Raw genomic sequence first — 23,527 nt, 5'->3', positions numbered from 1 at the left:
CACATAATTATCACGTAATGCCACTAATAGTTGACAGTATGTGAATCATGGCAGTGTTTAATCGAGGCGTCATATGTCCGGTCGAGTAGCGCATTATTATTATTGTAAGTATTATAATCTGTCTCATCAGGCTTCCTCGCACAAATTCTCGTTGAGAGATTTCATATATATATTACGCTTATTAAAAATATCTTGAGGATTGATATAAAATAATCGCTCATCAGATTCATCGGATACTCGAGGTAGGGGATGTTCGAGGTAGACTGACGGACCCGATAGCCCCGTTCGTATGAGGAACACGCACCTTTTTGCAGGATCTCGAGATGCTCCCACAGGATGTCGCCCGTGAAGGCGGGGGCACGTGCTAGAAAGGATTCCTTCCCCATGGCACAAATCTGTTTCCCAGTCATGTGCTGCCACGGCTGCATCGCCACACCCTCCAGCGAGAATTCCCTGATAGCCCAGTGCAACCAGTGGGCAACAGCTGCTTCAGACCATTGCCTCGGGTCTGGAAGAAAAAAGAAAAGAAAACAAAAATAAGGATCGGATTGCCCTCTAGCAACAATCTCGGCGAGTCGTATTCCCGAACCGATGACCGTTTATCGCCAGGCTCCTGCGATCCTGGCGATAACAAATCTTCTCAACGATATCAGAATGCCATAGAAAATCGATTATCCCTTCATCTTTATTGAATGCAGAACCGAAAACGAGTTATCGCTTGAGTTATCGTCATTGTTTAGACAGCGATTGCTTTCTAATTTCTCAAATTATCAGGGAGGGTGACATTTGGACTTTACTCTAAACTTCCAAAACAAAGATTTTTACTTATCCGTGGTCATTTGAGAGAGAGCTCGTTCGGACGGCCGAAAGATATATCGAAGAAACGTCGAACATACGTCGACGTTTGTGACGGCGCGCGCGATCGTTAGTCGGAGCCCAGGCCGACCATCTTTGGTGGAAGCAATACCGAGAAACATCGGAATGTCCCATTTGAGGTGCGCGCCCATATTTGCACGCGTGTCTTGCATTGTTTCGTGGTATCTCGCTGCGTAAAAGTACAGTTGGGCTCATAATGCAAACAGGAGTTGCCAACGTAGCGACTCGCTAATGTATATAGCTTTGCTCGCACAATCTCGTAGCCTTTACCACGTCCTTTAACACTAATGATGCGAGCAAGAGGTTTTCGAATCCGAAGTCTAGCCTCGTAAAGTTCCCGAAGAGAGAGGCCGAAATACAGAGTGTTCCGAAAAAAATGTCGAGTGGGCGTAAAAGTCAAAATTTAATTCTTCTTTTATTTTATTTTTTTTCAAAACACCTTACATACACTTGTCTTTTTACGTTTCTACATCATTGTAATAAGTTAAGCACAATAATATTTAAAAATATACGTTTTTTTATAATACAAAAAAGAAATAAAAAGAAAATAAAACACCGTTTTATTAAAAATATATGCTACACACATTATTAAAATAAATTTTAAATATAGAAGTATTTCCAAAAATTTTGTTATAGAAAAAATCAATATCAAGCAGGAGATAAAAGAGAATCTAAAAGAAGATACTCAAGATACGACAGAAGACACGATAAAAATAGTTTTGTCACATTGCACGAGTTATCTTCGAGAAATGATAACGACAACTCTCTCTAATTTTTTCATAAAAATAATATTCCTAATAGAAATGAATTTTTCGTCCTGTCTCCTCCCTGAATAAAATCGCTTCGTGTATAAGGGTGCAATGCAAATGAACGATAATGAATTCGACGCGACGGCAGAGGTTTTCCTGGCATCCACATATAAATATATAAGATTTTTAATACGTGACACAAATGCAAATTCAAAAATAGATATAGGACTGCACGACGGAGCGGGCGACGTTATTCGCGGAATCGATAAAGTACGAAATGAATTGACGTCTTTCGCGTGGGATAGAATATAAATATAGGAAGAAAAAGTTGAACGAGTACCAAGGCAACAAGAGTGTCTAACGGCAATGGCACGGCACGTTCAAAGCGACCGCCGATGTTTGAGGATCGTACCGATATTTGCCCAACTTATTTCTCGTAAGCGTTGTTAGCAGACTTTACACTCTCTTTCTCGCCTCGCATTCGAACACAAGTCCACGCTCGCGCGCTGCACACGTATTCTCTGTTACTGGTCGATCGCTGCATGTATAATAGATCCTCATTATCAATATATTATTTTATATTCCCCTTTTTTTTCTTTCCGTTTTCATCAATTAAACACTAAACGGCTGAATTAGACAATGTTGATATTTGCCAATTGTATATTTGATTGCCGCTACGATATTGATGGAGAATGTAAATAGTAAAACTTATCGAGTGCATCTGGATATTCGATCTTTATAGATAACGAGCAGATGCCGCGCTTTAAATCCAACATTACGTCTGTGATTTCGAGATAGCAGTATATCTAAATCGACCGATCGATCGATTTAGATATATCTTGATTGCAACTGAAGTCTATCATAACGTATGAAAGATATTGAGACTCACGAGGATTGAAAGTATCCATCTTTATATGTCGAAGCATCTTTACGATGGTATTTATTATTCAAAAGGGAGATAGATTCTGAATAAATCATAATAGCGAATGCGATATGACGCGTCAAAACGTAATTGTGAATGCAAGTTGCGTCTTCTTTATAGTAAGCGTACGCGTTCTCGTATATATATTCATATATATTCTTCGACGCCACAATAGATATTGACAGATTTTAGACGCATAGATAGATTTTTTAGCGCAATCTATTAATTATGTCTACGAAGGACACTCAAATTCCTAGCTTTAACTTCTAATTTTTTAATTAATTATATACTAAACAATTTTTTTATCATTTTTCGCGAAGAGGAGCTAATTTCGCTAGAGTCAAGTAAACCTTAGTAAACTTTTTTTTATTAATATGTGCTATTAATGATGCTTTAATGTTTTCTGAAAAATAAAAGATTCAGGGACCGCGACGCGGCGGGGTCTCAGGCTCGAAGTGAAATGGCAAGAGGAGCAGTGGAGGTTGCTCGTTCGGTTCACGGAGGTCAGACTGTAGGTGATCTGGCCTGGAGGGTACGAACCCGGGGCATGTAGACCGGAAGTAACGTCACACCCGCGTGGCTCTGAATGCGCATACCGGATGTGTGGCATCGGCTCCCCATCAGAACCATCAACATCACATTCACAATTCCTGCACATCGCCGGCCGCCTCGTCGCACATCGCGTCACATCGCGCGCACCCGCGTCTACGCGCGCCTCTCGCACACGCACGCACGCACGCACGCAGGCACGCAAGTAAATACGAACGTACGAATGTGCGAGCGTGCATGCGTGTGTGCGTGTGTTTTCTCCCCTTCTGTGCGCCCGCAGCGATTTTTTAACAACTTGCGCGGTGAGGCGGTACAAGGATCATAAATTCCGGATCATATAAACCAGTATGAAAAATCAGAAAACATTGTTTGCGTTCATAAGATTACTATTGTTAGGAGTCAAAAGATTTGATCTACTTGAAATCACGGCGACCGTCACGCGGATTTCAATTAACGATAGTCTAACTATCTAGATTTTACAATTTTATAATAAAGAAACTTTCGCAACTGGACGCATTCGACACATTCGTCTGATGTAAAAGCACGCTTTATGATTACTTGACGCTTTGTAATTACGCAATTTTACGAGAAAAAAAGTGATACGATTATAAGAGTAATCACCAAGAAGTATAATCAAGAGTAGTGAGAATAAAAGCTGACCTTTAGTTATATTCAGGCGGAGTCGCTCCTTTTCCCAAGATGCGAAGGAGGCCTCCAGAGCCTCGGACATTTTCTTGTTGGTCCCAGGTGTTAACGGCGGCACTTGCGCCGGTATATCTATAAAAAAATATAAAAAGACACTGAATATATAAATACACTTAAATGACTTAAACTGAAAGAATATATTTAAATATAAATATACTCGTGATTGCATTTAGATTGCATTCTTTCTCTCTCTTTTTCTATTCTTCTTTCATATTTTACAGATATTGCAACTTTCCTTTTGATCGATTGATATAAATTAATTTTCTCTCACTTTTTCTTTTTTAAAGAAATATATCTACTTATATAAATGAAGGTATTAATCTTCTTTATATAATGCAATTGTTAACAATCGTACAACATTCTTTGGTCTACTTTTAATATTAAAAAAAAATATATACAATTTTATACATATATGCGCGGAACAAAATATATGAATTTCTCGAAACGACCGAGAAAAATTCCGCGCATATATACGAATCTGGTATAAATTGTGCGACCAGTGTTCAATAAACGAGAATTAGCGATACGCCAATGTGTTGATTCCCGCGACAGAGAGCTAATAGTAGCACGCCTTTATTTAAAATAAAGGCACATTGAAACGGATTCGCCGGGTCGGCCGGTCGAACGAGAGTCGAGAGGCGGCGACGAGGTAAAACGGGGAAGAGGAGCTTATAAGCGCGTGTAGCGCTTTCCGTATGTGTGAGAAGGCGGGTTAATGTCGCTTCTCACAGGCGAGGCGAGGTGCGCGCGCTCGCGTGCAAGCCGCGTGTATGCCCCACGTGTGCGCGAGCGCTCCGGCGCGTTTTACGAGTGCCGCGCCGGAGCGCGTACGTGCGTCAGGTGTCGCGCGCACGGCTACCAGCAACGGAGCACGGAGCAACGGCGAGGCGAGCAAAAGCGAAACGAAGGGGGCACACACAGCCATCTTAGATAGGCATCGTCATAAAGAGGGGTGCAACTGCCGCCAGCGCAGGCAGGTGCATCGCCGTCGCCGTCGCCGTCGTCGTCGTTGCTGCGCTTGTTCTACGGCGTAGAACGAAAGACGGCACTCTACGGCACTCAATCGTTCTCGCGATCTCCGCGGCGAGATATAACGATATATCGGGACGCTTCGTCCATTAGTAGCTACGCGATTGTAGCACGAGAAATGTTAGTTAGAAATTTCAATTTATTCAAGATAGGCTGCATTGATAACGGATAACGTTAATAGAATGCTCGAAATGCTTAGGGAATTATTCTTTTAAAGTCTGTAAACGTATTTATAGAGGATTTTATTGGAAGGAGCTTGTATTTGTGAGCATCGTCGAATGTAAGACGCGTCCGAAATTGCGCCCGGTCGCGTAGCCCAAAGATAGGCCCCGTCCCGCCGACGCCGTCAAATGCGTGACGAACGAGAGCGAGCGGTGCGTCTCGGGTGCGAGGAGATCTATTGAAAATTCACGTGCCAACGGCGCAACCGCGGCGTGACCACGCGAGTGGAATTTCAAAGGGACGAAGTTTCGCATCGACGTCTGCAACTCTACGCTACGTCGCTCGTGCGAGGACGCCGCGATAATCTCGACTCGCGGTTCACAATATTGCGCGCTCAGGATTATGCATTTCGATCCGTCACGCCGATTTATTATTAAGAAAAAAAATTTATTCAACCGTTTCCATGAATGATGACCAGGTGATGTCTTGTTGTAAAAATATATTGCGTGAGAGGATCCTTCTTTTCGAAGATATTCAATTAAGAAAATATGAATTTGACGATTGACGTGATAACTTATATTGATGCAATAATATAAAAAAAATTTCTCTTTCTAAATTTCTCTTGATAAATACTCTAAATAGTTTCTCACTTTCATATTAATTTTATAAATATACGAGTTATACACTAATAATTACGACATATTTACATCGTTTTTGCATCGTTCTTTGGACATAGAAATTCTAGTTTCAAAATAAACATGTGAGATACCTACTTGTGAGACTTTATTTGGCTAGTTTCAAAATCATTACATCTTAAGGCGTCAAGGAAAAATTTATCCCAGATTGTACAACGCATATGCAAAGTAAAGAAGTATAAGTCTGCGATTTAAGCGCATAAAAGTCCGAGCTTATATATCGAGTTTTTAGGTATCGCGTTCGTAGATTCCGCGACTATTCTAGAAAGCTTTATATGGGCACATTGCGTTATAAATCAGAACGGTCGTATCCGTAGTATATCATTTGTAGCCTGAATATAACACGAAGAGATCGAGATATCGCGATACGTTCGCTGGCAGGTGCTGCAAGTTGATGCATCGCGGATTAACGAGTTTTCCTTTTTTTTCCCCATCTTCTTCTTGTTTCTTTATAAAACGTATTTGGCTTACCGATCGGATCGATCGATGCCGGGTTGGACGGAGCGCGATCTTTTACTTAATCGAATGGAAATTTAAAATACCCGAGGCCCGCGACCTAGATGGCATTTGACCCCCGACACGTTCAACATAAATTTGCATACAGGCTTACGTTACTTGCGGACGATCGGCGCAATGACCAAGTTATATACGTTCTCCGAGCAATTAATGCCAACCGACAAAAATATTTTCTTTATCCTATATCTAACCTTAGTTAAACTTTAAAGTCCGCGCGTGTAGTTGGGAATAATTAGACACGCTTAATTTAGACACACTCTGCAGAATAAACGAGATAACCTGTAGAAAAAAAATTATAACTGTGAATACACGTTGCTTATCGGTGCGATGTTGGAAGACAACATTTCTGTCTCGGGTTTCAGCAAATAAACGACGAGATATTTCAAATGTCGAAATATCTGAAAAATTTATCTCGTAACTTTTTTTACGAGAATACTGTAAAATCTAAATATCAGAATAGCAATGGATGGGATATACGTTATGAAATATAAAGGATTCTTATTATAGTCTACACAGAAAAAAAGAAGTGTTGAATTAAGACTTATATACTTGCATGTATGCAAGAATCTATAATATTCTTATAAGAATTTCAACTTATCATTTCAACTTTTTTTTCTTGGTACTCTTGCATCTTGGTAGAAATATATAAATGACTTTCAAGTAAGTTTTCTTCGTTTAACGCAATATATACTTATGATACTTCTTTTTTTTCTGCGTACACTCGTGATCAGAGTAGTTGCAACACTTTTTTTTTTAATGAGTTTAGGAACGTGCATTTAGATTCAGAATGAGAACTACTTCCTTATTACAGATTTCTCGCGGCACATAATACTCATAGTTCAATGTATGCTACACATTTGTATGTGCAAGTTTGACAATATCATTACTACCCATGCGAAGGTTATATGCAATAGTTCTCATTTCAAATCTAAATAAGCGTTCCTAAACTTATTTAAAAAACGTGTTGCAACTATATTCCGACCACAAATGTACATACTAAGGGTGCATTCCGATATTTACTGTCAGTTTTGAAAATCTATATTTTTCTATATTTTACGTCACGTATACTGTAGATGTTTTCAGTACTGACAGTTGCTGATATTGGAATGCAACCTAGATATAGAAAGAAATCAATCAATCTTCCCGCTTCTGCAACTTCTTTCACTTTATACAAAAAGCGAATTAATGCTTGAAATATTCAACGTTCAACGATTCTAATAATTTTAATTGTTTTTAATTTTACAGTAATCACTAATTGTTTATTTGTATATGTACTGAAGATACATATAAATGATAATTTATGTTATTAAACATTAATGCTGATGATATCGTTCTAAAATCGTTCTAAAAAAGAAAGAAAAAAGAAATAAAATGCTAAAATGTAAATAGAGAATACTTAATAATTAAAATAATAACGATTGTTGCGAATCCTACGGTTTTGAAAGAGGATAATCAAGTCGAACGAACATTCTATGTCATATGAAAGCAGCTCCAAACTTAAGCTCCGGTTGTTTATAAGAAGATTTTTTTTTCTCCCGTCCATCTGGAATATGCTAGGGTGAGTGTGTAACCTTCACGAGTACAGCCGACACGAGGCACGTGCTACCAACGTCTTCTGGCTTATCCCTCTTTCCTCTACACTCTACACCTCAAGAATACTCGGCAACCAAACAACTGCGGCAGCTGCTCTGAACAAACTGCGCGAGAGAAACGCGTCTCCAAATTCGTCTATCGCTCTTATTTTATATGTTGTCGAAAACTGTAATCGCAAGGCTTGCGGATATTATTACGAATCCGTGCCTTTTTATCAGATTGAAAAAATCGCGGCATTTGAAAAGTCCATGCATGATTAGTGATATCCGCGAGGGCGAGATGTTGTATCGATAATCGATAATCATTAACTGCGATAAAAACAAGGTAGAGCCGAGGTTATATCTGCACGAGATCTCAATTGTTGTAATCTATTACTCGTGGTAGATAAAGTAATAAAAATACTCAATCGGAAGTTTGACGACAACTTTGTTTGGCTTCGCTCAACGTACGTTAAGCCTGACAGAAATTAAAATGGTATGTCGCGAGATGAATTAGCGGTTGGATACATAACGACGCAACGTCCATTAGTCGCACTGAAACCGAACTATGTACGAGCGCAAGTACAAGCACGTGTTAGTATCGGCGTGCCACCGACCCGCCTTTCTGTGGTATACACCTGTTGCTCCGGTCGGTGGCTCTCCCGCGCACGTTTGGTTTCATCCATCGCATCGCCTTGCATCGGCGTGACTAGGCTGTAAGGCCATTCATCCCGTATAAGAAGACCTCGGGGAAGCAAGCAGAATTCTCTATGCTCTCCTAAGGCGTACAAATACGACGCGCGAGTGAGTCAGATGTCAGATAGGAGATATTATCCGCATGCGGTGTCTAAATAATTGAAGATCACTGCTACATATTTGTATAAATAAAGGACTTTTACGGTTAAGTCAAGACTCAGCGATAACAATTTCATAAGAAATTAGTTTCGGGTATCGGAAGAATATAAAATCGGTGAAATTCACGAGAACTCGAATGATAGTTGTACAAATTTTATAATATTCGTAATATAATTTTGCAATTCTTATGTTGTATATTTATCGATCAAGAGAGGTCTCTCTCTCCGGAGTAAGACTTTCCCCTGATACTCTTATATCGAGATCGGGAGCTACTTAGATATCGACAACGCGAAAGCAATTAACTTTCATAATGCGTAGTTGGTCAAACGTGTTGAAAACGGAGCGCTTTGTGTCTCGGAGTCGATAGCGCGTCAGTGATTCCAGGGTACGTTATCATAACCGCGAATTATCATGCGCGGGGTAGCTGGCGGCTGACAAACCGAGATTATCAGCTCATTGGGGTTCTGAAAAATTCAAGGAGAGGCACTAGGACTGGCGATGGTAATCCCCCACAACGAGATATCGCAATCGCAGAACGGTCGGTTGCCGGCGCTGATAAATCGCGCCGAGGAACGGGGGAGAAGGAAGGAGTCCTTGTTGCACGCGGCAGTTGATAGTGAGCGCGCGATGGTAACGAGCGGTAGCGTCATTGTTAACCGACGATTATCGCGAAACCGCGTGTTTCGCCGAGATAACAGGGGCAGGATTCCATAATTAGTCGTAAGTAATCTCCGCGCAATTTGCCATCGTTGTCCGTACCAATTAATTCGCGCTACCAACTACGTTCCGCTGAATAAAAACCTCGCGACAAGCGTGAAAGTCAGTATCGTTTGACGATTTTTCTTCCAAAACTTTCATAACTCTCAGCGAAAATTTTTGAATTTTATTTTAATTTATTTCCTTTTAATATGGTATTGATTATTAAAATATAAAATAAATTTTGGATTAATTAAGAAATGAGATTTGATTATGTGCAGCATCAGCATCTAAGCTGCTCCAAAATGAATAAGAAGCAAAAAATGAAAAGAAATATAATCAATTAACATAGCTAACACAGATAAAATAGATTCTCGTCTCAAGAGACGAGAGAAAGCTAAGTAAAATATTTTTCCTAAATGATATAGATGTCTCTGGGGCTTGTTTGGGTGAGATAGATCTTATTTCACTATATATAACTCTTCGAGATGAGAGAAATCGTTCTGCGTGAGAACACCATTGCATTGTTACCCACTACTCCGATTACTGCAAAGCGTGTTTTGCCGTGATACGGCGAACGTGATAGAGTGTTCTCCATGATAACGGCGACGCATGCCTTGGTCGACTTCCTGGGTAGCCTCCCACCAGTCCCACCGTAACCAATACTCTGGCGACAATTTGGTTAACGATTCACACGCATATACAAAACAAGTTAACAGCCAGCATAGTACAGCGTCGGCATCGCGTCGAGAATCGTGGACCGCGAACCAATTATCGTTCCGCGGCTGATTAGCTACTCTCGCGCGCGCTCAGATTCTGTGAATCCATTTATATCAGAGTTTTATCGTTGCTTTTTCTCCCTGGAAAAACCGTACCGCACCGCACCGCCACGATTCCCTCTCCTTTAGTGGTCGAGCCGTTGTTACATGCCGTTCCTATTCGTACTCGCAAATGCATCGTCGTCGAACGTGACCGACATAGCCGCCGGTGAACTATAATAACTACGCAAATGTGATTCCGATTACGTGTGAAAGTCGTATAAAACCAATGCAAAACCCATTGCGCTGTGAAATCAATATAAAACCAATAAGTAAGATCAATATTGCGTTGTGAAACTGGCGTAAAAGCAGCGCGAAGCCGATATTGTGTAGAAGTTGCTCTACAACATTTGAGAGTTGGCCTAATTTGTTATATTCAGCATTCCGTTACAAATTGAGATTATAAGTACGTGTGTATATGTTTTTTTTTGTTTTGTAACTGTCAGGGGACGGAGCTAATTTCAAATGTTGAGAAAATCAGACATCGGATTCGGTCGCCGTGAACAATTGCATGGCACGCACTTTACCGTCACTTCTCGTTTCGTCGCGGTCATCTGAAGCTTAGAAAAATTCATTAAACTTAATGTCTCGATATTGATAGAAACGGGCGTTCCTCTTACAATTAGTTCGGCCTATTTAACGTCTACGTGCGAGAGAAAGTGCGCCACTTTGGACCCCACACATTAGATTTTACGAGTGTTTGAGGGAGCTAAACAGCCGTCATTTTGAAACCGGAACCAAGATAACGTTCTGCAGTTGTTCGCGGCACATCTTCGCCAGATGCGAGACTTTTTGATGTATATATAGCTATAATCGGGTCAAGCCATTCGCTGCTCGCACTGCTGTGGACATGGACAAATACATACGAGCAGACACGCGCGTCGCGTCGCGTCGCCTTTCATTCATCTCGCAAAGATTTTCTCACAAAATCCTCTCGGAAATACTTTCTAAATTACAATCAATATACGCGGAAATTATTCTCCGCAACTGTGTGCGCGGAAACTGCTAAAACCCGATGTTAATTTTGTTAATTTTTCTCTTTTTATTCTAGAGGCGAATCAAAATAAAATGCAAATTAGTGTTGTTTAAACAATGAATTGTAATATCTTGTATTTATAGATCAAGAAAGCGTATCCCATGGCAAAAGCAATTCGAATTATTCGCAGAACCGAAACCCACGAATAGCGCCAACAATCGCCAACTGGATCGATACGAAATTGCTCGGGGTAATCAGTTCGGGATATGATTGACTGACTTTGAAATACGGGTGGATATTAATAGAAGGGCATTGGGGGATGTGTAATGTCTCGTTTTATGGTTTTACGTTTTTACCTCGACGACGTGCGCGCCCAGTGCCATGAATATTCGAGGCGCTATATTGCGACGGATTTTCATTGCGCAATTCGTAATCGCAGTTGCATAATTCACACAATTACAGAATCAATGAAAAGAAATAAAATCGGCCGGATTATAGCTCACGTGCTGCACGGAATGTACACAAAGAGATTGATTTATGTTAGCACGACGCTCAAATTTAGAATTAAACTATAATAGTTTGATTCATCGAGAAAAAAAAAATATCGTAATGGTCGAAATGGTTTTTAATTCTCTTAATTTCTGACAAAAGTCTTGTTACGCCAAACGATTTCCTCGATTCTTCTAAGCAAACAATTTGCTTGACGTAACAATCGAACGGGAAACGACTTGTTTTCTTGCGTATGTAATGCGGCGTACAATTCGTACGCGTGTCAGTCGAAAGCAATGACGGCGCGCTGCAACGCAATGCTTATGTCATTGCACTGACAATGAAAGTTAGAATCACTGTCTGTAGCGTCCGTGTAATCTTACTACTTCCACGAAATGAATTATTGAAATACTACGTTGCCTGCATTATGCCTCGGTGCGTCGCGCCATGGCGTGCCGCCGCGCCACAAAGTGTCTACTTTCTCATTTCGCGCAATTATCAGTAATTTCATTTAGCGCGCTCGCTTAAGCGGATCAACTTTATAAATATGTATAACATTGTAAATAATTCAGACAACTGTAATCGATATAGTGACGAATTGCAAATTTCTGAATTTTTACTCGGATAATCCGAATTGCGATTTAAAATTGCGGCACCTTTCGTAACTTTAGCAAGTTAGTCTCTCAAATTATATCCATTTGCTATACGTCTATACGTCTGTATTAAAATAAGATGCGTTTTTAAATTGCATTTGCAATTGTCTCAAGATATCGTACGAGATTCTTCCAAACATAGATTTTAAAATAAGAACCATTCGGAATTTTGTGATGAGAGAATCTTGCCAAAATCTTCTTCAAAGCTCTTTTAAACTTCGAATTATAGCACAGAAGAATATTTGGCTTAATGACAACTAAATTCTTGGAATATCTCTTAAGTGAGCTACAAAAGCTTTCTTATTCGATCATTAGATTTAAACAACCGTTATAGAAACGTTCCTCTTTATGGTTTTCGTTAAAATCATGACAATAACTGTTTGCCATAAAAAAGGTGCGGCGAGTCGTTATCATAGCTATTAAAAGCAGGAAAATACTTCAGCCGGCAGTTTTACTGACAATTATTTAGCGCCGTAAAATTTATGATTAAGCAGTAACAATCGATATAGATATTTCAATCGAGTAATATGGAAAATGACAGTCGTTACAGTTTCTTTCCTGTTTTGGCAAAAAGTAAACGTGACTTTCGTTATACGTTCTCGAATTTTTACGTATCGAGTCGATTGGAAGAAAACGCGTCACGAACCCCGAGAGTCAAGACACGCCGATATATAACGAATGGAAGTGAAAGGACATCATGATTAATAGGAAACATTAGCATTTAAATTCACCTCAAACTTCAAGTGTTTCGCTTCTTTTTTTAACACGCTTACCTGCAACACAAAAGTTATGTAAATCATCGAGAAAAAAATCTGATTCGCTCCGGAAGACGATCCTATAAGTGTCTTGCTCGCGAAGTCGATGCCCTCTTCGAGTTGAACAAAACGAGCCTGCTCCGTTTTTGTATTTTTTTTTTCGCCGTGATACCGCGCGGTTAATCCCCGTTCATTATATACCCGCGTTGTATATTACTCGCCTGCAAACTTGATCGAATCGCTCTTCGAACGTATTATGGAATACCCGCGTAGCCGCGCGGCCGTTCGCACCGCACTGTCAATATTAATCCAATATACGAATACCAGAAATACTTTGAATAGTAAGAGCTCTACTTGCGATATCTGCAAGTAGAAGAAAACGGATCAAGCAGTTGCCTCGAAACCGGTTGCCAGGAAGTATCGTCGAATAGCAGCAGCTACTCGCTCGACAGATCCCCTACTTAAGGATCGCACACAGGAGGCCGTAGAAAACTGCTCGACTGTACGGACTCTTAGATGAGCCTTGTAGCGAGTACGATTTTTCCGGGATATGTCCGTATTTCAATAATTTTAATATACCTGTGCCCGCAAAAAATTTATTCTAGAACTAAAAATTAAAAGTTGAAAAGCTTCCTTAAAATTAGATGGAAAAGCACTGCGATTACAATATATTAGCCTTATTATTTTTACACTAATCTTTACTAACAAAGCAATGCCATAAGTTAATTGCACGAAACTGTTATCAATTCTTTATGTAAGGAGTTATTTGCTTTTATGGTGAAATGTCCCTCTTCTTTTAAACGTATGCAACGTTTGTAACTAAAAGACTAATGTGCCAGAATGTTAATTATTATATGTATGATTATGTAAAATATATACGAAACGATTATTAATTTTAAGGTAATTAATTGTACATCAACTGTACAGCAATAAAATAAATTAACTTAGGTATTATGTCTAACAACTTTAATTACCTAATTCAACTCTGCCCTATCCCTCTCTATCACCCTGATTAGCCAGTGTATCTCGTTACAATAAATCAAAATCTGAATACCCTCGCAGCGAGTCCTCCCAACTGCAGGAAGTGCATACGAACAGTACGGATTATGTTCGCGCGCGAGCAACGATGACATCTGCTACAATCTGTCGGAAACTAAGTCACGTTTGTGTTAATCACGTTGGCACGATCACGGCGTCGTCTCCAATGTCAGAGTCAGGGTTAGTCTTCATTTCCGGAAATGGGACGCGTGCGCGTGGCCCGAGCACGGACCACATTTATATATCACCCCCCAGCTACCATCGCAGTCTATGCGAGTGTCGAGAAACATGTCCTACATTTAATAAATGTTCTTTCGATTTTCATACTTATAATGTACCTATTATACATTAGCGCTAATATTGTAATTATTTAAAATGTTATTATGCAAAGCTCGATTTCTGTAATTGTCACTAAATAAAATATTAATAAAAAACTTGTGTTAAAATATTAGTAAAAAACACAAACTTTTTATCAATATTTTATTTATTAATTGATAGTTTAACAACTAAAATTTCTTAGTGCAGTTATATTGCAGATGTATAAAGTTTCTTAGTGCAGTTATATTCCAGATGTATAAAGGATGTGCTGTTTCAGTGAGACATAATTTCTCTTGCTATGTTTGAATGAAACATAACATAATTTGTTTCAATGAGACAAATTTCCTATCGTTTTAGATCACAACCACTTTGCTGCCCTCAGCTACTTACGAAACACTCTGATCTCGTTTTTTTCTGGATAACGCGTTGTGACTAAGCATATAGTACCACGAATTGTGAATAAAACATGAGTCTAAATTAATTCACTGAACGCCGTAAAAATCTTGGATTATATTTATCAACAAATGTTGCGGTTTTCATTCAGTTTCATCCAGCGCAACTTACGTGATATGCCAATAAGTGTCGTTTTCACAATTGGGTTGCAATATTAATCATATTCACAATATATATATAAATAAAAAAAAATAAGCACAGATAATGACTTGGAATCGCGCAATATTCTTCAGTGGAACTCTTACGGCTCTCATCTAACCCTTACGAGATCATTATGTTAAATGTTTTACGCTTCATTACATCTCGTTGTAACGAGATAAACGCAGGTAACTACAGTTAGTTCTGTCCTTGATATTCCTACCTCTGGACCTGCCAAAGGACTTCATGGCCTTGATTCCCATTCCGGCATAAGTGTCGCCGCCGTAATCAACGTACATGAGTGCCGATTTTGTGTAATCACTGCACATACACGTAGTCCAGGATTATCAGTGTCATTCGTCCGCGGTTATATTTCGCTACCGAACTCGTCTTCTCGTCGTTCCTTTTCTTTCGATGTCTCTCGGGACGCGGAAGTTCGTCGTCCATGAAATCATCTAAGTTGCAGGTGCACCATCGAAGACGATCTGGAATCGACTCGTCGCTCAGCGTTGTAACGTCGAACTTTCGCACAGCCGATAATCACATACCGATCTGTTTATCGCCGGGTTCAGGCTCTTCGAGAAGACTATATCTCTCTATCCCATAATTTTTCCCCTGCTAACACGTCCCCTGACAGCGAGAAGATAACTTCTACCGAAGACCGACCGGCGTCACTTCGGAAAGTCACTTAGTGAATGCACTTTTCCCGGTGCGAGGACAATGCGCCGCTTCTCGAGACGACAAACAATCGTCCGGTGCCATCGAGATCGCCAATCGTTGCTCACTCGCCCGCGTCACAGCGTCGCGATGAAACGTACACACAATCAGCCGCTGACCGCTGACAGTTTCGATTTGTCAATGGCGGGCCGAGCTCGGCGACGCGGTCACGTTGCGAGGAGGCCGGGAGAAGATCCGGGAGCCTCGAGTGCCTCGACGAGGCGCATTACTGGTCGTCGGGCGGGCGCGGGCCGCGGAGCACGGCGTGTCCACCATGTGTTTGCTATCAATTCATAACTGCGACCCACACGGGTTATTTCCGAATACCTGCTTGCGCAACCGCTCGTTGCTCCGGGACCGAGTGGGAGAGAGGGTGGAAGGGAGACGCGGGGTGGCGAGATAGAGCGAGCTCCGATGGAGGGAGCGAGAGTCCGAAAATATGAGACGTCGGTCGCCCGGTCTGTCAGAGACGGAAATGCCCTGCTCCGCTTCGCGTTTCCTTCCCGCTTTGTTCCCGAATTCACGTGCGGGGGGAAAACCCTCCCCCGTGCGCCGGGCCACCCTCACGCGGTTCCTCGGAGACGAGACCTCGCTAGCTACGACGACGACGACGATGATCGCGTAAGCGCGGCACTTGACGACGCACTCTCGAGAGGGAACGCGCACACGCGAGACGCCGCGCACTGAACGGCCGAGAGGAGTCGAGAGAGAGCGCGCACGCACGGGATCGCCGCGCGTCACGGACGCTCCTCGCACTCGGGTCCGTGTGTTGTGTATCGCTCGGTCGAGGATCGAGGTGATCCGCCGCCCCGGCTACGAAACGATCTTTCCTTCGGCGCCACCGGAGAGTTCGTTAAGCCGAAGCGCCACTGTCGGGCACGTACGACCGCGTTCCGCAGGTAAGTGCGTACACGCCGAAGAGAAGAAGAGAAAGAGAGAGAGAGAACTAGAACGAGAGAGGAAGAGTGAGAGACGAGGGGCAGAAACTCCGAGGAAGAAGAAGAAGAAAAAGAAGAAGCGGCAGAGGAGAGCAAAGGTGCAGGAGAAAAGTAGAGGAAGACTCGTCCAGAAAGGGAGGTGGAGAGCGAGAGAAGGGGGATCGAGCGTCGTGGAGAGCTTCTCTCTCTCTCGGAGAGAGGGGAAGTGGATGCGTCTTCGATCGCGTCTTATACGTATTCGCGAGGCCGGCCGGGATTTCACGGGCGTCCGACGCGACGCGACGCGACGGGTCCAGCGACGAACGCGAGAAAAGGGAGGCGGTCAAGATTCGTTTCACACGACTCACTCGGACGAACACGCGAGTTTTGCGGGGAATCGTATTCGGAAGAGCCGCAAAATGATGCGGTAAAATGCGGGTAAAGGCGTCGGAGAACGCTTTCTTCGCACGCTACGGGGAACGGACGGGAGGGAGGGGGCACGAACGAGAGTAAGACGATCGGCGAGTCGCCGGTTCCCTCATCGTGACTCCGATGTCACGGATGGCTAAGTCGCATGACAGTCGCGCTATGTGTATGTACGTGCGCTCGCGGACGCCAGAGGGGAACGAGGCGTAAGAACGGAAGGAGATGAGGACGCGCGAAGGAGGTGGGCGGCAAGGGACACCGGTTTATTATAGGGGAAGCGTGCCGTAGATAGCAACTCGGAGACTGAGAAAGAAAGAGAGGGAGAGAGAGAAAGAGAAAGAAAGAGAGCTAGAGGGTGCGGAAGCGGAGAGGAAAGAAGAACGAGCGAGGCCAAATTGTGCGAGGAAAGACGAGGGGATTCTTAATACAACGTAGGCCAGAAGACGCGTAAGAGCGGCGGTATTTTCAGCTGAATGGAACCGAGGCGAGGGTAAAAACGTTAAGCAGACGCGAATACAGGAATACAATCCGAAAATACGACTAACCGAGCTGTTTTACGAAGGTAGAAACGTAGAATCACGGAGAGGTAAGGCGTGGGTCATCCGTGGGGAAGATACCTAGGTAGAATTAACGGAGCGATGGAAACGGAGGGAAAGAGAGAGAACTTTGAAAACGTACGCACGAGCGAGATCGACGACGGAACTGGAAGGGACGCGCGCGAGGGAGACGAAAAACACTTGACTCCCCACCACGCTACGATCGCACGACGCGACAGCGCGCGGAGTGGCGGCGGCGCAGGCCTCTAGCCCTCACTCTTCTCGCTCCGAGTTTTATGAATGAATACTCTCCCGTCACACGCGGCGGACTAACACTGGCGTCGGCGCGCACGTTACGAACGAGGCGCGCGCGCTGTCTCTCTCTCTTCCTCTGTCGCTCTTCCTCCCTCACCCGATCTATCTCTCTTTCTCCTTCTCTCCTTCTATTTCAGCCGACGAGCTGCGCGCGTAAAATCGCGGTGTGCACGGGTGTGCTAGGCGACGGGCACGTATACACACGCGCGACGCGGAGTCCGCGCGACGACGAGTAAATACCGAGTTGAGTTGGCTAATACACGGGCGCGCAGGTCCGCCGCTGTCCGTTCCTTCCTTCATTCGGTTTGCCGGTTCGTTCATTCATGCCCGAGCCGCACGCTTTAACTGGTAGCTCACCTCGACCGTCCCTCGAGAGGTTCCCTCCTCCCTCCTCCTCCTCCTCCGCCATCTCCTCCCTTCATCTCCTCCTCTCCTCTCTTCCTCGCTCAGATCAGATCTCTTTTCCGCCGCTTGTCCGTTCAACGCCGCCTGCCGCCACCATCGTCGTCGTCGTCGTCGTCGTGACGTTGACGTCACGCTAGATGAAGAAACGAGTCGGCACTTTCCGAGAATGACTGCAGTTCCTCGCGTGACCTTCTTTCATCGGGTGCCCGGATAGCAGGGTTGGACTATCTTTCCGAGCACGGTGGCCTTCGCCGCTTATATACACCAGTACGAAGAGCATGTATGGGTTGTGTGATGCAGTTTCTGATATATATTGCCGGGCGAAACTTGAGAATGTAAATATTTTCTCTCTGGGTATATATTGTTGGATTTGGAGATTGTTCAATCAAATGTTCATCAATATGAATTTTTGTGACACAATATCTCCAATTATTAATATAATTCAACAGGCGTATAATTAGTTCGCATCACTGCGGCGACATTAAATTGAGCTTTGGACGCCGAGTATTTGGTTAATTCGTTCTGGAAGTTTGGAACTTTATCTTGAAATTGTCGAAAGCAGATTTACGCTACGTGTGGTATTTTCTGCTTGTATAAATATTTGTGTGAAAAATATGCTTTATGCGTAGGAATATTAACAAAATGCAACAGTAATGAAACGTCTTTAAGTATATACAGTTTTATCAGCGCTAATATGGCGTAGAAGAATACGAGAACGCGAATCGAGGTTTTATTCGCATAGATAATATATGGCCGATAAAATTTACATAAATTCTTTCGAAAACGACTCACTTAATTATAGTATCTACGCAAGTAAACGTAATTGAGGGCAACCCTTCGATCTGCATGATCGCGTGAAAACGAGCGCGCTTAATGGCATCAACGTATAAACAAAGGCGAGCGCGATGGAACTTTACGAACGGTAAAGTTTTTAGCGGCGCGGTAGAAACGCGGATGTCGCGCGAGACACTTTTACAGCTTCTTCGCCGGCGGAATAATCGACGATAAAAAGGGAGCGAGGCGTAATTATACGTTACTAACGCAAACACGGTTTTAGTAACTTTCCTACGGTCGCACGGTGGATCGTCGAGGATGTCGTGCGTGTGATTGATGAAAAACTCGTCGCCCGCGGGCGCAACGCTAAAAATTTCCTTCGCGCGGCTAGCAACTTCCGGCACGTCCGCAGGACCATTCATAAACTCGCCCCAGCGTGGCACCGTCAAACGCGACGAGACATTCACTCCTCTCTCGGCTCCCATTCCAGCGGCTACCACTCGCGATTCCGCGAGCTATATTTTACGCCACTTCTCGTACGTATAACTGTACGAACGATGTGACTGTACGTCTTCCTATCTTCTTCCCTCCGTGGACGTTTCTCTCTCTCTCTCTCTCTCTCTCTCTCTCTCTCTCTCAACCGGTTACGCTGCATTCGTTTCGATAGATTAACTGGGAAACGAATTGCCGAGAGACAATTTGGCAAGACACGGTATTCCAACTTCCAGTTACTAGTATGGCGAGCTTGATTCTAATCTGGACCTCTAACATATGCTCGTCTTATTGGCTCCAGATAGATTTCGATAAACGTTAAGCGACTCAAACTATAATTAAATCACTTAAATTAGAAAGCGGCTTCATCGCAGAAATCTTGACGGTCGTTCATTTGACTTCCAAGAAAGACATACATCTCTATACATATAGATGGTCAGATGGAGTTCTATTTCAAACACTGACATAAGAGTATAGTAACAAAAATGATAATAGGACATTCTTTTATAATTACATTAATATCACCGAATGTTTTTATGATTTCGGAAAATTAAAAATTGTGGAGACACTAAGATTCTTTTATCAACAACACACACATTAATGTGTTGAAATATTTAGAAGAAATGCATCCAGTTTGATTGGTTTTTTACTAATCCAAAGCTTTGCCTTAGACATGATTATCATTAATAATAATATAATTACGATGCTCGCGGTGCTCGTTTGTATTAAACGTCTGAACACTAATGAATCAGCTCCGGCCGCTGGAAATGTGTATCGTATAGTATCGCGTGGTGTACGAGCAGCTGTCCAGTTGTGGCGTTAATTAATAATTACACGAGGCGCGTTGTCGAACCTCATTCACAAGTCCGGCGAAGGCGGAGGGGGCGAGGTAAGTAGCGTGCTCGCGCGCTAAGAAACCCGGAAGTCGCGACGCGAGAAAATTATTATCGTCGATTAGCGTCGCGGAAATTGATAAAGCGCGTTGCATCATTGCGGGCAGGCAGGAAGGGGTTAAGGAACGATAGCCCGGGAAATAATAACAATACGACGTTGTGGGAAGCGGTAGAAGAACGTGACGGACAGCTGTGAGCAGCCGGAGGATGCGCCGCGCCGCCCCGGGTGTCAGGGAGGAAGAAAAGGGGAAGAAACCGACGGCGCGGTGATAGATAACGGCGTGAGGATAAGAGAGCGAGAAGGGAAGGTTGTACGCCCGAAGGGAGCGGGTTAACCCGGCGCGCGGAACAGAGGGAGAACGGAGGAGAAGGACGGAAAAGGATGACCGCAGGAAGGAAGTTGGCCTGGCCCCGGTGTACAGGTTGTTGTCTGGCAACACCTACGGTGATCAAAGAAGAGAAGGAGGAGGAAGAGGAGGAGGAGGAGGAAGAAGAGCGAGGCGCAACAGGACGAAAAGGAAGAAAGATGCACGACGGAGGCCGAGGGAGAGAGGATGCAGGAACAAAAGGAACGCGAATAGATAGCGATAGAGAGAGCGCCGAGCAGAAGCCGGCCGCTGCTGGACGCGCACGGCGCGGTATATACTTGCCGAAGGCTGAGCAGGTTTTTGCCACATTTTTTGCGGCGCTTATTATAACTAGGAAGCTGATGTGCTCTCTCTCCCCGAAGCCCTACCTCGTAATCTCGGCGATCGGAGTGTGTTCGCCTGCGCGCGGGCAGGTATACACATGTATAAACGCGAGACGTGTATGTGTGTGCGTGTAGAACGTTTATCGGAGCGTACGCTCACCGTTGGAAACGGCGAGATGTGGCCGAGAAACAGAGAGAAAGAGAGAGAGAGAGAGAGAGAGAGAGAGAGAGAGAGAGAGAGAAGTGGGATGGAGAGCGTGAGAACGCGTAAACTTGTAAGGTACGAAAGAGCGTAAGAGGAAGGGAGATATATTGCCGTGCTCCTTTCCACGGTGTTGGAAAAGGTGATGGTGTTGGTGGTAGCGGTTGGGACTGGGTGCTCGTATACTTCAGAAAGACACACGCGTCAACGTCATTTCCTTTACGGCGAGCGTCTCTTTCTCTCTCTTATGCCGCTCTTCTCTCATGTCCTTTTTCGCCTCGGACATATTCTAAGAGAAAATAATGCGCTACAAAGTCGAGGTACTCGCTCGCTTGCCGGTAGTCGCGAATTCATTCGACGCTTGTTAGTAAAGAGAGCGAAGAAGTAATTAAACGAACAGAGTTTAGCCTTCTGTTACGGGGCTGCGACTTTACATGAGATACGACGAGATTATAGATAGAGTATAAGATACGATAGAGCAAATACAACATACTGTTGATATTTCTTTTGACATATTCATCCGTTATCATTTCTTACAGATGTTAATAAATTCTTAGGTCCAGTAAAGTTTCATAAGAAATAAATATTTTAGATAAAATTTTATGGAATGGAATATTTAAAGCTTTAGAACGTCAAATGTTTTCCTGATTCGATATTAATGTTTTGCTTTAAATTAAAAAAAAAACGGGATTGTACTGTGCTAATTTTTGTTAATGTCCTGTTAAAATCGAGAAAAATTGTATGTTAAGTGGTTTCACTGACATTAATTCAATAGCAAAGATACAGGCGGCTTCCGATCACAAAACTCGCGAGATACCATAATACGCCACTTCCTCCCGCGTTTACGCAGGAAGACGAGAGCACGCACGACAGAGCGAGTCCTCACCTCACCTCGTAGCCCTCGCGTGTAAGGAGGATTGCGAGGACGAGCGAGCGAGAGCTATCCGCCACCTTTATCCCCTTCGTTCTCCCGCATCCCCGTCCTCTCTGACCAATCGAGTTCACCTGGGCCGCGTTACGGTCACTCGACTTCCGGTAACCCGGGCGAGCTACGCGCATGGCCCACGGCCACGTAACCGTGACTTCTCTCTCTCGTTAACGCTTCCGCTCCCCTTTTCTGGGTGATTTCGCGATCTCGCAACGCGACTGCGAGATCTTCCTCGCGTATAACGGCCCTACGATGCGACGCGATCGGATCGCGGTTAATGGATATATGGAATTTACGGAAACGCAGTTGGTACTATTTAACGTTGATTAGCAAGTGCAAAATTATGTTGCTTAAATTCTCTGCGAGTCGGACTTTATTTTGCTTCGTCGTTAGTCATTTGTGAAAAATGAGAAGTTGTGCGCATTAATTGTGTTCGTTTAATTAATCTGTGAGGTATGTTGCGCAAATCTGCGAGACGCTGGACGAAGGCTTTAGAAAATATTTGACATACGATGAGGCTGATAAAGTATGACGAGTCTCGTTACGTAACGGCGCGGCGTAAGAACGCATCGCGATTTGCCACACTACTTGAGAGTCCGCGTTAAATAATCACCGCTACTTTCTCGTCAAACTTCGGCATTTATTGTGCGACCGGCTAACGGCCGTTCGAAAGGATTGTCCCAACGACAGTTTTCTCTCGCAATACACGATTATTGCAGCACATCGGAACGCGGATCATTGCCGCGTGAAAGTCCACCGGTTGCCGCGGCAGAAGAGAGGAGGAAGACAGAGGAGGAAGAGAGAGGAGGAGGAGTGAGGAAAGAGTAGGAAGCAGAGAGGGAAGAGGCGACAATTTCCGGTCTCTCTCTTTCTCTCTTTCCGAACACACATCAACTCAATGTCTATTTTTATCTTCGACACTGAACATTCAAGCCGACAAGATGTTTCGAAAAATCTGCATAAAAGGGTGACTTGTCAAGATTTATACGAATCGATATATGTATATACTAATCATGCAGTATCAAATTTTCGTAGTTAAAATGGCAAATAATTTCGCTCCTACGATATTTTAATTTTACTCATGTCATTTTGTAAAAAAATGCTAGGCCATATGTTTTGATTTAAACGTTATTACACTTGATTAATATTAATGTTGCCACGCGTTTTACAAGATCATTAATCACACGAAACAAGAGATGAATGTTATATATTAACCACAAATTATATTTTTAGAAATTTCTTGACTCGTTAACTATAAGAAAACTGGA

General features: G+C 43.2%; 1 protein-coding gene across 5 annotated transcripts in view; it reads right to left on the bottom strand.

The window, feature by feature from the left end:
- The window catches only part of Pnt (ETS transcription factor pointed), a 103,439-nt gene that overhangs the window by 28,659 nt on the left and 51,253 nt on the right, over positions 1-23,527 (bottom strand). For 4 of the 5 annotated variants that reach the window (XM_071776413.1, XM_071776412.1, XM_071776415.1 and 1 more), the window contains 2 exons: positions 3,757-3,873; positions 305-508 (listed from right to left, as the gene is read on the bottom strand). In XM_071776413.1, coding sequence (XP_071632514.1) covers positions 305-508; positions 3,757-3,873 — 321 coding nt within the window. Of the gene's footprint in view, positions 1-304; positions 509-3,756; positions 3,874-15,186; positions 16,813-23,527 lie in introns of those variants that run through there. The other variant, XM_071776416.1, reaches the window with a different exon arrangement.

Source organism: Temnothorax longispinosus, chromosome 4 (genome assembly GCF_030848805.1).
Source record: "Temnothorax longispinosus isolate EJ_2023e chromosome 4, Tlon_JGU_v1, whole genome shotgun sequence".
In the NCBI taxonomy this organism is placed as follows: domain Eukaryota; kingdom Metazoa; phylum Arthropoda; class Insecta; order Hymenoptera; family Formicidae; genus Temnothorax; species Temnothorax longispinosus.
This window is presented reverse-complemented; position numbering and strand designations above follow the sequence as displayed.